Source organism: Rattus norvegicus, chromosome 5 (genome assembly GCF_036323735.1).
Source record: "Rattus norvegicus strain BN/NHsdMcwi chromosome 5, GRCr8, whole genome shotgun sequence".
In the NCBI taxonomy this organism is placed as follows: Eukaryota; Metazoa; Chordata; class Mammalia; order Rodentia; family Muridae; genus Rattus; species Rattus norvegicus.
In genome coordinates, this window is record NC_086023.1 from 123,066,662 (window position 1) to 123,080,544 (window position 13,883).

Genomic DNA, 13,883 nt, shown 5'->3' on the forward strand with positions numbered 1-13,883 from the left:
TAAAAACTGCATGGTATTGGTACAGAGACAGACAGATAGACCAATGGAATAGAATTGAAGACCCAGAAATGAACCCACACACCTATGGGCACTTGATTTTTGACAAAGGAGCCAAAACCATCAAATGGAAAAAAGATAGCATTTTCAGCAAATGGTGCTGGTTCAACTGGAGCTCAACATGTAGAAGAATGCAGATCGATCCATGCTTATCACCCTGCACAAAGCTTAAGTCCAAGTGGATCAAGGACCTCCACATCAAACCAGACACACTCAAACTAATAGAAGAAAAACTAGGGAAGCATCTGGAACACATGGGCCCTGGAAAAAATTTCCTAAACAAAACACCAATGGCTTACGCTCTAAGATCAAGAATCGACAAATGGGATCTCATAAAACTGCAAAGCTTCTGTAAGGCAAAGGACACTGTGGTTAGGACAAAATGGCAACCAACAGATTGGGAAAAGATCTTTACCAATCCTACAACAGATCGAGGCCTTATATCCAAAATATGCAAAGAACTCAGGAAGTTAGACCGCAGGGAAACAAATAACCCTATTAAAAAATGGGGTTCAGAGCTAAACAAAGAATTCACAGCTGAGGAATGCTAAATGGCTGAGAAACACCTAAAGAAATGTTCAACATCTTTAGTCATAAGGGAAATGCAAATCAAAACAACCCTGGGATTTCACCTCACACCAGTGAGAATGGCTATGATCAAAAACTCAGGGGATAACAGATGCTGGCGAGGATGTGGAGAAAGAGGAACACTCCTCCATTGTTGGTGGGATTGCAAACTGGTACAACCATTCTGGAAATCAGTCTGGAGGATCCTCAGAAAATTGGACATTGAACTGCCTGAGGATCCAGCTATACCTCTCTTGGGCATATACCCAAAAGATGCCCCAACATATAAAAAAGACAAGTGCTCCACTATGTTCATTGCAGCCTTATTTATAATAGCCAGAAGCTGGAAAGAACCCAGATGCCCTTCAACAGAGGAATGGATCCAGAAAATGTGGTACATCTACACAATGGAATATTACTCAGCTATGAAAAACAACGACTTTATGAAATTCGTAGGCAAATGGTTGGAACTGGAAAATATCATCCTGAGTGAGCTAACCCAATCACAGAAAGACATATATGGTATGCACTCATTGATAAGTGGCTATTAGCCCAAATGCTTGAATTACCCTAGATACCTAGAACAAATGAAACTCAAGACGGATGATCAAAATGTGAATGCTTCACTCCTTCTTTAAAAGGGGAACAAGAATACCCTTGGCAGGGAAGGGAGAGGCAAAGATTAAAACAGAGACTGAAGGAACACCCATTCAGAGCCTGCCCCACATGTGGCCCATACATATACAGCCACCCAATTAGACAAGATGGATGAAGCAAAGAAGTGCAGACCGACAGGAGCCGGATGTAGATCGCTCCTGAGAGACACACCCAGAATACAGCAAACACAGAGGCGAATGCCAGCAGCAAACCACTGAACTGAGAATAGGACCCCCGTTGAAGGAATCAGAGAAAGAACTGGAAGAGCTTGAAGGGGCTCGAGACCCCATATGAACAACAATGCCAACCAACCAGAGCTTCCAGGGACTAAGCCACTACCTAAATACTATACATGGACTGACCCTGGACTCTGACCTCATAGGTAGCAATGAATATCCTAGTAAGAGCACCAGTGGAAGGAGAAGCCCTGGGTCCTGCTAAGACTGAACCCCCAGTGAACTAGACTGGTGGGGGGAGGGCGGCAATGGGGGGAGGGTTGGGAGGGGAACACCCATAAGGAAGGGGAGGGGGGAGGGGGATGTTTGCCCGGATACCGGGAAAGGGAATAACACTCGAAATGTATATAAGAAATAACCAAGTTAATTAAAAAAAAAAATAAAAATGCCTTTAATCGCAGCACTCAGTCTGAGTGCAAGGACCTCTGTGAATTCGAGGCCAGTTGGTTCCAGGTCCTGACTCAAAACAACAAACTCCAGACAGGCGTCCAAGAAAAAAAACAAACAGAAGACTTAATTTCCCACTCAGAATGCAGGGCACTGTGAACATAAAAGCTTAGTCCCTGGGTTGAGCACTTCTTGTGTTCTGTGGAGAAGGTGTGGGATGGCCTGGGAGGACGCCTGCAAAGCAGGAAATGTATGCGGTCTGGCTTTTGCCCATGGTACTTTCCTTGTATTTTTGGATCCCGGTCTCTAACAAGTAAACTTGCTTTACTTAAATATGCAGATCGTTTTGCTGCTAGCGAAGCTTCTGGAATGTTGAAAGAATCATACAAATCCCAGGTAGTGGCCATTACACCTAAACAGACAGAAACGGTAAAAGGATTTTAAAGTGAATTCTAAGATTACGGCTTTGAATATAACTGGTCATAGAAAACTATAAAATGAGTTTCTATTAAAAGCATGTTAATTTTAACAGCACTAGCAGGAAAATAACAAAAAAATATTTCATGGGGGTACCCCCCGGAGACCCCGAATTGCCTCTTAGCATCAAGAGGTGCTGCGTTTTGGGCCAGCCTCAGGTTACCCTCACTCTCCCTCTGCTCCTCCCTCCTTCCTACTCATCAGCCTGTCCCTGCAGGGCTGTCATGGGAAACAGGTTTGGACTAGTTAGCTAGCGGCTGACACACAACTTGTATTTTACAGATCTGCTTGTGGGAAATATCTCACTCCTTTTTACTCAGTAGAGTTCCCTAAACAACTATTTAGGTAAAAACATTGCATCTGTTGTTGGGGCAATGACATTATCAAAAAACCTAATTAAATTTAGTCAAATCATCAAATATGGCAATGGCGACCAAATATAGATTGGAAATGTCATTGATCTTCAAATGCTAACTTCAAAAGCCCCCATACCTCCTTGCTATTGATTTTTGTGGCAATATTATTGTCCTTTGGTACTACACTGCTACTGCTGACCCTACCAAGCTTTCAGTTAAAGGGTGATGCAGGGTTTTTGTTTTGTGATTAAGAAAGATGCTTTAATAAAGAACGGTCTCCTCAAAAATAGAGATGAAATCTGGGCCTTGTAAATATAGGCACTTCCCTTGCGAACCACTCAATAGAAAATCAAGGTTCTCAGTAAAAAGGAGGAGGAGGAGGAGGAGGAGGAAGAGGAGGAGGAAGAGTAAGATAATGGAGAAGAGGGAGAAGAAAAGGAACGGGAGGAGGGGGGAGGAGGAGAGGGAGGAGAAGAGGAGAAGGAGGAGCAGGAAGGGGAAGAAGGGGAGGAAGGGAGAGGGAGATTAGGGGTGGAAGACATGGCTCTTTGGTATCTAATGATTGTTTTCAATGAATAATAATATTAAATTTCACAATAAGATAGATAGCTAATAACGTAGTTTTTACAAAGTTGTTCCTAGAATAAGTTCTGGATATATTTTTGACAAATTGATGAGGATATAATCTTTGAAAATTGAATTATGTATTTTTCTACCATTTAACTGAAATTTTAGTAAGTTTGGCATAGGAATACGTGGTTACATGTGAGCCATTATCATATTTGATCACTTGACTAAGTTTAATCCACAAAGCTGTATATAACAAATATGTTCAGGACTTGGTTTTGTCTCTGGTATAGGGTCTCATGTAGCCTAGGCTAGGCTCAAATTAATTATGTGCTCAAAGGTAATTTTGATTTCTTGGTCCTCTTACCTTCACCTTCCCCAGTGCTAGAACTGTCATGCCAAATGTGGGTTGTTTTAATGTATACATGTTAAGGTAGTGTCTGTGCATGTTAATGTATGTGGACAAACTCAGATGTTCTAAAGAACAATGTCTAGCACCTTTAAGAAAGGTCTTCTCCAAAGAATACACACGGAGGGACCCATGGCTGCAGCTGCATAGGTAGCAGAGGATGGCATGTCTGGCATCAATGGGAGGAGAAGTCCTGTGTAGGCTGGATGCCCCAGCATGGGGGGATTCTAGGGGGATCAGGTGGGGGGTGGGGTTGGGTGCACCCTCATAGAAGTGGCGGTGGGGTATGGATAGAATATTTGTGGAGGGGAAACCGAGAAGGGGGATAACATTTGTAATGTGAATAAATAAAATAACCAATAAAAAATGGGAAAAAAAACCCTGGACACACACACACACACACACACACACACACACGCACGCACAGAGAGAGAGAGACAGAGAGAGACAGAGACAGAGAGACACCAGAGAAAGAAAGAAAGGGAGAAGGAGAGGGAGAAGGAGGGAGAGGGAGAAGGAGAGAGGAAGGGAGAGGCAGAGAGGTCCTCTTATGCACCCAGAATTCACCAGTAAGGTTAGCCTGATTTAGTGAGCCCCAGGGACCCTCCTGTCTGTGCTAGGTTGATAAGCATGCTACCACCATGCCTGGAATTTGTACATGGGTTTGTAAGGATCAAAAAGTCAGATCTTGTGCAAGCTATGATATCATGCTATCTCCCCCAACCGATATGTTCAGTTTGTGTGTATCTATTATACCTCACTTTAGTTGTTGCAAAACAAAACGTATAAGCTCTAGTGTCATGCTAAAGATGAAGTAACAGATAATGATCATGGCTTACCAATTTTATAAGCCATTTTTAAAAATTTTTCTAATTTCTTTTAGAAACTATTTCAAATTACATTCCTGGGCCTAGTGGGTATCCAAACTGAATGGGTTGTGATGTGAGGGTATCTAAGAAATTAGAAGTGTTCCCTATCTTATCCTGGCTGTGCGTGCATGAACTATATATCCTCAGCTTATATCATGTGAGCATATACATATTACCAAATAGTCTGCTAAGACATAATTCACAATAGAGTTTTTTAAATTTGACTGTGGCATACTTTATATTATATGATTTAAAACTTGTATGTTTTTGTGGGTCAAAAAAGCATGTCTGGTTTTAGATTTAAAAAAAAATAAAAGAGATGCAGAAATGAGAGAAATGGGATCAAAATACTATTCTGACTACCAATAAAGTTTACTGAGAAATACAGTCTTAAATCTGTGGCCAAGTGGATTTACTCATTCTCCCCTTCTGAGTACAGTGTATATAAGGTGTGTGTGTGTGTGTGTGTGTGTGTGTGTGTGTGTGTGTGTGTGTGTGTGTGTGTGTGTTACTGGTCCATCTAGAGAAGCAGAGGCCTTTCTCTGCTGTAGAGGTGAGATCAGAATATACGCTTTCTGAACACCCAACAACATACCCAAGAGTGGCTAAGCATTAATCCCTTCTCCCAACCCCTCTTTCCAGACACGTCCCTTCTTTTTCCCTGGAAAAGAGGCCACAAAGTGTAAATCTGAAGTTCCTTTACTATATGTGATTAAGGAGTAGTTCAGGGCGTCCTCCAATGACTCAAGGCAACACACTGTCGATAGGCTCAAGAATTACATTAAGAATGAGAAAGGCAGAAGGAACTGCTGGTGCACACCTATAATCCTAACCTTCGGAAGGCAGAGGCAGGAGACTTGAAAGATAGAGACCATCTGGACAACAAGCTTGAGGCCTGCTTGGGCTACACAGCAAATTCAAGAACAGTCTGAGCTACATAGCAAGGCTCTTTCTCAAATTAAAAAAAACAAAAACAAAAACAAAAAAACAAAAAGAAGAAGAAAAATGTCACCTAGCAATAGACTGGTAGTGAGTGTGGTGGTTTTCCCTTTAGTCTGTCAGTGTGGTGTGTTACACTGACTTATTACATGTTATGGATAAGTGTCACTTGATCACAATATACAATTCCACTTCGTACAGAGCTAGATTGACTTGTTAGATGGGAGGCTTCTCGTATTTACAATCATAAGGAATATTGATCTAGTTTATTATATTATGATAGTTACCTGGCTTTGTAACAGATAAATTATCTCTTAAGTATGAAAATTTCCTCTTCAGTTTTGCAGAGGGTTTTTTTTTTTTGAAGGGAGGATGGAGAATTGGTAATAAGCCTTTTATAAATAACTTAGAACTCGCCTGAGTAACCCATTGGTCCCCGTGTTCTCTCTGGTGGGAGATTTAGAATTGCAGTCTCTTTACTCATTACAGATCTATGCAGATTTTCTATTTATCCCTGAGTCCAGTTTGGCCATCTGTGTATGTACAGGGATTCATCCGTTCCGCTCTGCCGGCTGAGATGCTGGCTTAACAGTAGCTTGCAGTTGTCTGCTGTGGTGTTGTTTGAGGATCCCAATGCTCTCTGCTTGGTTTGCCCATCCACCTCACTAGCCTGGCGAGCTCTCTCCTCAGCTGCACCCTTTCTCGATGTAGATCTCCCTCGTCTTACGTTTGTAACCGTTATAGTCTCTGCATGGACTGAGCCATTCATCAATGCACACTGCTCTTTGTTACGTATGACAATTTCTGAGTCCTCTTCTGACTAGTATAGCCACTCCATCAAGTCTCTTACAGGCAGCGAACATTTGGACTGTCTTTGTTTGCTTTTAATTTAATCGGCCAGTATCTATCTTTTAATTGTACTGTATAATTAATGAATATTTAAGGTAACTGCTGATGTGGAATTGTTGGTTTATTAAAAAACATCTTGATATTTGTATTCTCTCGACCTTGTTTCTTGACTTCTCAGTAACTATTGTGTGTTTAATAGATCTTCTGATAGAGTCATTCTTATTCCACTCTTATGTTTCCCTTTTAGGGTTTTCTATTGTTTTGTTTTTTGTAGATACCATTTACAGATTACCTTGATGTTTTGAAAACTAAAGCTATTGTTAATTATATTTCTCAACAGCATATTAAAACTTTCCTCCTTTTATTATTCTCTCCTACTGCAGTTTTTAAAATTGTGCTCTACACAATAAGCCCATTAACAGCCTAATTATGGCTTTATAAATCTCTTTAAAATCTTTTAATATTTATTCTTATACTATGTATGTGAATGTTTTGTCTGTATATATCTATGTGTGCCACACGCATGCAGTGCCCACGGAGGCCAAAAGAAGGTATTGGAGCCCCTGGATGGGAATTACAGATAGTTATGAGCCACTATGTGGGTGCTGGCAATTCAACCCAAATGCTCTGGGAAAGCATCCAGTGCTTTGACCACTGTGATGCCTCTCTAGCTCCTGTGCATCTATCGCTTTTAATCTATACTGCAAAACCAGGCAAACAAAGTGGAAACTTTGAAAACAAAGTGACTGGTGTCAGCATTTGCCTATATGTCATTTTTACTCCCATCCATGCCCCCCCCCATAACATGGCTTAAAATTACTGTCTACTCTACTTCTGTTTGTACATAAAGGATTCTCTTCAGCATTTGTGTAAAGCACTTCTGTCATCAATAAATCCCTTAGCGTTTGCATATCCAGAAGTATCCTAATTTCTCCATTTCTACAGGATTTGGTGTTCTTTCTTAACAGTGCTTTTTTGCTTCAGCCCTTTAAATGTCACTGTGCTTGCCTTCCATGGTTTCCAATTCAGCATTGAGTGGTGAAGGTTAGACCATATGTGTGATGGATCACTTTTGTACTGTTACTTTCAAGATTCTCCTGTCTTATGACTGACTGTGTATTTGTGTCTTTGTGTGGATCTCTTCTTGTGGCTATTTTTCTCAGATGAGACCCTTATTGATTTTAGGGAGACTTGACTTACTACATGGTCAACTATTCTTTGTGCCCTTCCTTATAGTCTCTCCACAACCACATATGCGTGCTCACTGTCTCATGGGTCTCCATTTAGTTTTTCCTTTTGTTTTCTTTCTGTTTCACAAACTGGATCTTGTAAAATCATCCATCATTAAGAATTATGGTCTCGGGACTGGAGAGATGGCTCAGTGGTTAAGAGCAATGACCGCTCTTCCAGAGGTCCTGAGTTCAATTCCCAGTACCCACATGGTGGCTCACAGCCATCTGTAGCGAGAGCTGATGCCCCTCTTCTGGTGTGTCTAAAGACAGCTACAGTGTACTTATATAATAAATAAATAAATTAAAAAAAAAGAATTATGGTCTCATCTTCTTTCCCAAACATTCTGTTGCAAGCTCTAGTGCATATTCTCAGTGTTAGGCTTTTTATTAAGGACAAATCCTCATGCATCTCAGGTTGACCCTGAACTCGCTACCCAACCAAGCAAGACCATGAACTTTTGCTTGCCTGCACCCACCTCATGAGCCCTGAGATGTCACAGGAACGCAACACTGTACTTCACTTATGCCATACTGTGGCTCAAGCCCATGTATGCTATAAGAATTTGTACTTCTTGCTACCAGGCTACCAGGAAGGAAAACCAGCAGGATATCGAGGTATTGGGATTCATTCTCCCAAATGTACCAATCGGGCCAATCCCACCTCTGCTTTGTGGTAGGAATGAGGAGAGCTAAAGGCAGATGTGGCATTAATCTGGCTTTCACATAAAAGGGAGGATCAAGGCGAGAGACAAACATCCCACCTACCCGGCACAAATGCTCTTCTGCTAAAAGTCAATGTCTGTGCTTCTTGTGAAAGAAAACTAGCGTCTGGCTCTGTTCAGTAAAAACTGCAACCAAGATCAGATGGTCTTTCTTCTGGTTATTTCTCTGCCCACACACCACGGGCTTTTGCTTATCCAGTGTCCTCCTAGATGTTCATTTGTAAATACTGAGAGGCAGTAGGTGTGATACTTAAGAATCCAGGTTCTAAGACAAAAGCAACTTAAGTTCCCTCACTGTGGCTGTCTGCTCATCTATGAAATGGGGAATAATGATCAAAGCCATTTTAAAGAGTTATGGGGATCATGAAGCTAGTTACTATAGGAGAATGCAAGGACTGGGTGGCATAAAGTGTTTGTTTTGGTAGTAAACTGTATCACAAAATAATTTTTATAAATAATTGAAGAGTATAGGCTCTGATGTGCGGTGAACAGAAATCAGACTGGACAATTATGCTACTCAAATACTCTATAGTTTCTTGTTAACTTACCAAATCCTGAAAGTTATAATTTATAGTAACTTATCTGAACAAATCCATTTCCATTTTGCATTCATATAGTTTAACACGTATTGACTGACAGACTCAAGGAACTGATATCCAAATATAATAATTTACCAACAAGAATAAAGCATTTTACCTTTTTCTTCCATTATGATTTTGTCACACTGAACATCTTTATTCTTTGGAGCTCCATTAAATGTCTGCATCATCCTTTCTACATATAAGTCATTGCCTAATCTATTTCTACAAAGGATTTCATAATTTATATTTTTTTCTCTGTAAAAAAAAAACAAAAAGTAACTAATTAATACAAATTACTACGAACAGACATTGTCTTTCTACATTACTTGTCCTCAGAGCACTTTCATGAAGACAGAGTGTAAGAAAATAACAAGTGAGCTTGAAAAACTCAAGGAAAGATTTTATTATGTTACCAGCAAAGGGATACTCCATGCTGTGCTTCCCAAGGCCCAAACTACTTTCAGTGTTTGCCAATAACATGCTAGCACTCTGTCTAGAGAATTTATGAATTTTAATAGGGACATCTAAAGCTACAAATTCTTTCCAAGTATTATTTTTATAGCATTGTATGCATGATGTTTTCATAACTGACTAATTTTGAGTATTTTTAAATTCACATTTTGTTGTTTGGTTGGTTTCGTTTTTGTTTTCCTGTTTTTTCGTGAGACAGGGTTTCTCTCTGTGTAGCAATCACTGGCTGTCCTGGATTTGCTTGGTAGACTAGGCTAATCTCAAACTCACAGAGATCCACCTGCCTCTGCCTCCTGAGTGCTGGGACTAAGGTGTTTGCCACCATGCCCAGCTTAAATTCACATTTTAATTTCATTAATCTAGAATATTATTTCTGCACTCCCCATGTGTATGTGAATATCTTACTTGGGACTTTTAATTTTTCATTTCAGTGTGGCCAAACAATTTAGTGAAATTCTACTTTGAAATTTTAGTTTAAAATTATTATACCTCCCTTTCATTATGAAGTGATCTTTCCCTAAAAAAAAAAAAAATTGTCTTTTTCTTTTTCTGAAGGTTCTGCATCTTTTTTCCTGATTTTTCTTCTACTTAAAATAACTTCTTTTGGAGTGTAGATATGGCTCAGTATTTAAGAGCACTTGTAGTTATTCCAGAAGGCCCCAAGTTTGCTTCCCAGCATCCATATTCAGATGTTCAGAACCTTATGTAACTCCAGCTCCAGGAAATGTGAACCCTCTTCTGGCCTCTCCTAGAACACCTCTCTCTCCCTCTTCCCTCCCCCTTCTCTCTCTCTCTCTCTCTCTCTCTCTCTCTCTCTCTCTCTTTCACACACACACACACACACACACACACACACACACACACACACACACACACACCTTTAAAAAACCCTTTTCTATTTACATGTGGTATACAGAGGTGTCTGTACAAAGATATTTCTTTTTATCTTTTCTTCTATAGAAAAGGCTCTGTCGGTAGCTCAGGAAAGCCTTTCCTCCTGGACCCTCCTACAAACAGTTCTTGGTGATTTGTTGCATGTCTGAAGCACTCACATGTTAGACCATTATTTTTATAATCCACTACTTTTTACACTTCATCTTGTGTAATTATTCACACCTCTTTTTTTCATTTAATCTTTACTCAGTTATGTTTAAGCTGATGCTTGCTTTTTTTGACAGTTGTGTAAAGTTCTTATCAAAATGTGTCATTCTGAGTTTCTTAATGTAATATTTTAACTGTTGTATTGGCTGTAATGCTTCGTAACTATTTCATATTTTGTATCACAATCATGCCTATCTCTAACATTCTCAGAGTCTGAATCTAGGGTGTCTTTTAATAATGACATGTCCCTATTGATCTGGTATATTTTTGTCAAATCCAATCTGAGGGAATTTTTTGAATGCATTTATCATTGTTGTTGTCTGTGTGGTAGCCATTTAAATGTGTGCCGTATACACGTTTGGGCGTGGGTGCTTGTATATGAAGGCCAGAGGTGACTGTCCGCAGTCCTGTTCTAACTCTTCATCCCTTGGATAAGAGCCCACTGACCCGGAAGATGGCCCAACAGCCAGCAAATCCCAACAAACCTTTGTCTTCACCCCCTCCCACACCAGCCATGCAGGCTCCTTAGGTGGGCACTTGGGATTCTAACTTAGGGCCCGCGACTTTGGATATGTGCACAGAGGGTTTTTATTAAATCACAGCAAAGAATATATCCTCTGCCTCAAACATAATGTTCTTTGCAGTGAGAACAAAATCCTCTTCTCTAGCTATGTTGTAATATACATGAGTTATGGTCACACCACAGTGACGGGACATGAGGCCTTGGTCTTGCCCACTATAACTTTGTGCCTGCTGACCACGGCCCTTTCCTCTTAAGAAGTTTACATAATTGCACAGGCTAGGCTAGAGATAAGAGTTTTTCCTGTAGGAAAAAAAATGTCTTGCAATGTAAATATTGCTCATATGAGATCACAGGGTGTGCATGTAATTTCAAGGCGATTTCTAGAAACCTCCAAGGCTCTTCAGAAAAACACCAACTCCTAGTTCAGCATCCGACATACACAAAGTGGCGCCGACAACTGCGCAGTACATACATGACTTTTTCAGCCTCTTCCGAGTCTGTTGAGATCATGACTGTTGGCAGGTCAAAAAATCTCAGAGTTTCTGTCTCCATGAGAAAGATTTCTACATTCCTCTCCAGCTCTTCCTTTGTTATAGCTGCCTCGGCTGGGGCCCTCATAACTCGCACATCTAAAATACACAACATTCTGAGGTCATCCTGGAGCCGCTGAGGTGCATGCTTCCCAGTCACTAACACACAGTGACGACTCACACCCAGCAAGTGTCTATTTAACCGGAATAGCCCATGGCGTTCTGCTTTGCTGAAACAGGAATCGGTGGCGGCCCCAGGGGCAACCTCGTTACCATTAGGTTACTTTATTTTACTTTACTGATTTATAGTCAACCTCTAACTAACTTCGCCAAGACACAGAAGACTCTTCATCAGATCCAGGTGACTACAAGTGCAAGTTTCACATAAATATGTTGCAAAGGATTGGCCGAAATGGTTAGAATAGTGAGAGGCCCAAGGCCCTAGGAGAATGTTACTAAAGTTGGAATTTCAAAGCTGAGAGAGTTTGGAATAGTTACAGGTAAGAAACAACCAGGATGTGGCATATAGGTCAAAGTACAGTAAGTTTTGGGGTTGTTTTGAAACAGGACCTCACTATGTAGCCCAGGCTGGACCCAAACTTGCAAGCCTTCTGTCTCCACCTCCAGTGTGCTGACATTACAGGCATGAGCGTTATCTAGGCTTCAGTGTATTTTTCTTTAAAAGGGGGGTGGGGGGGGAGAGTAAGCCTGGTTGTGTAAAACTGCAACGGGTAAAGAATGGCTTGCTTTAGGACAATAAAGCAAGAATATAACACTTCCCAGAGACAAAGATTCGGTCTCCTCTTAATCCTCAGGACCTTAGTAAAACAATTTCCTAAAAAATCTTTTAAAAAAAAATCACAAATATCCTTTAACAAATATATATATATATATATACACATATATATGTATATATATCAACATATAGTAATACATACCCATCTGTGTACATTAAATGCTAATAAATGTATTTTAAACAAACTGTGGAAATGTTCATGCTACAGTTCTAAAGGAAGAACTCCCAGAAGAGGGTCTAATTTGTAACTACAATGATATAAAATAAAGTTCAGGAGAGAGGAAGAGTTTTAGGTAGTTCTTAATGATTAACTCTTAAAATATACTGTTTGTGCAATAGATTTTAAAATTAAGACAAGATTTTAAACAAGTAAATCTGGCTAAGATAGGATAAGCAGAAAGAAGTAAGTCAATCATCCACACGGACAGTTTTGAGGTACATCGGAGAAAATACGCGGCAGGCACGAGCTGTCCAAAGGTCCACAGGAACATGGCTAATTTTGAGACTGCAAAAACAAACCAGGCTCTTGGTTCTCTGGTCTCTCTTATCCCACCACAGGGTGGCTAGTGTGACTCGGCTCTGTATGAAGTAGCGCTGTGGTGTATAGGCAGTTCTGGATAGGACCTTCAAGACATGTCACACACATAGAGTCAAATATGCTGCCAGTCATGTATTAGTTAGGGAAAGTAAGTCTTATTAATCGTCTTGTAAGAGGCAGAGGAACACTATCCAGACCAAGCCATCGATGAGCAATCAGGTCAGGCTTATCACTTCCTGAATGTTACTTGAATTTGATACCCATTGAGAAACCAATTCCAGCAGCAAAATGTGCCTATGTCATCGGTTCCATGCGTCATGATGACCAGCTCTACACTAGCCTTACAGTAGGCAGACAGTAGTATAGCCTTACAGTAGGCAGACAGTAGTATAGCCTTACAGTAGGCAGACAGTAGTAGTAGATAGCCTTACAGTAAGTAGTAGGCAGACAGTAGTATAGCCTTACAGTAGGCAGACAGTAGTATAGCCTTACAGTAGGCAGACAGTAGTAGTAGATAGCCTTACAGTAGGCAGACAGTAGTAGTAGATAGCCTTACAGTAGGCAGACAGTAGTAGTAGATAGCCTTACAGTAGGCAGACAGTAGTAGTAAATAGCCTTACAGTAGGCAGACAGTAGTAGTAGATAGCCTTACACTTGCATGTTTACCTAGAAAACTATCAATGCATTTTTTCTTTTTTTGCTTCCAGGGATGGAGGGAGCACACCCTTCTCCACCCCTGGGGTTCCTCGAGGGATCTCCCGCTCTGTACAGCAACCATAGCTCCTGTTTGCATCTTCACACGGGAAGACCTTTGAGAGGAATACAAAAGGCTTTGTGGTCTACATTTAATAAATGGGTGAGTTGGTCAACTTTGGGGCTTCAATAGCAGTTTTATTCATAATGTAGAATTCTGGTTCCAATGTTTTTTTTTTCCAATGAATTCAGAAGTGGGTATGGGAAAAATGAGTATTATCTGGTCACATAAAGAGACCTCGGTAAAGAATGATCCGGGAAGCCTT

The 13,883-nt window shown here is 40.6% G+C and overlaps 1 protein-coding gene across 5 annotated transcripts in view; it reads right to left on the reverse strand.

Moving 5' to 3' along the window:
* The window catches only part of Dnai4 (dynein axonemal intermediate chain 4), an 88,804-nt gene that overhangs the window by 50,182 nt on the left and 24,739 nt on the right, over positions 1-13,883 (reverse strand). For 3 of the 5 annotated variants that reach the window (NM_001024786.2, XM_063287691.1, XM_008763872.3), the window contains exons 5-7: positions 11,473-11,629; positions 9,021-9,160; positions 2,188-2,316 (exon numbers count right to left, since the gene is read on the reverse strand). In NM_001024786.2, the coding sequence (NP_001019957.1) occupies positions 2,188-2,316; positions 9,021-9,160; positions 11,473-11,629 (426 nt within the window). The remainder of the gene's footprint in view (positions 1-2,187; positions 2,317-9,020; positions 9,161-11,472; positions 11,630-13,883) is intronic. The other 2 variants (XM_063287692.1, XM_063287690.1) reach the window with 1 other exon arrangement.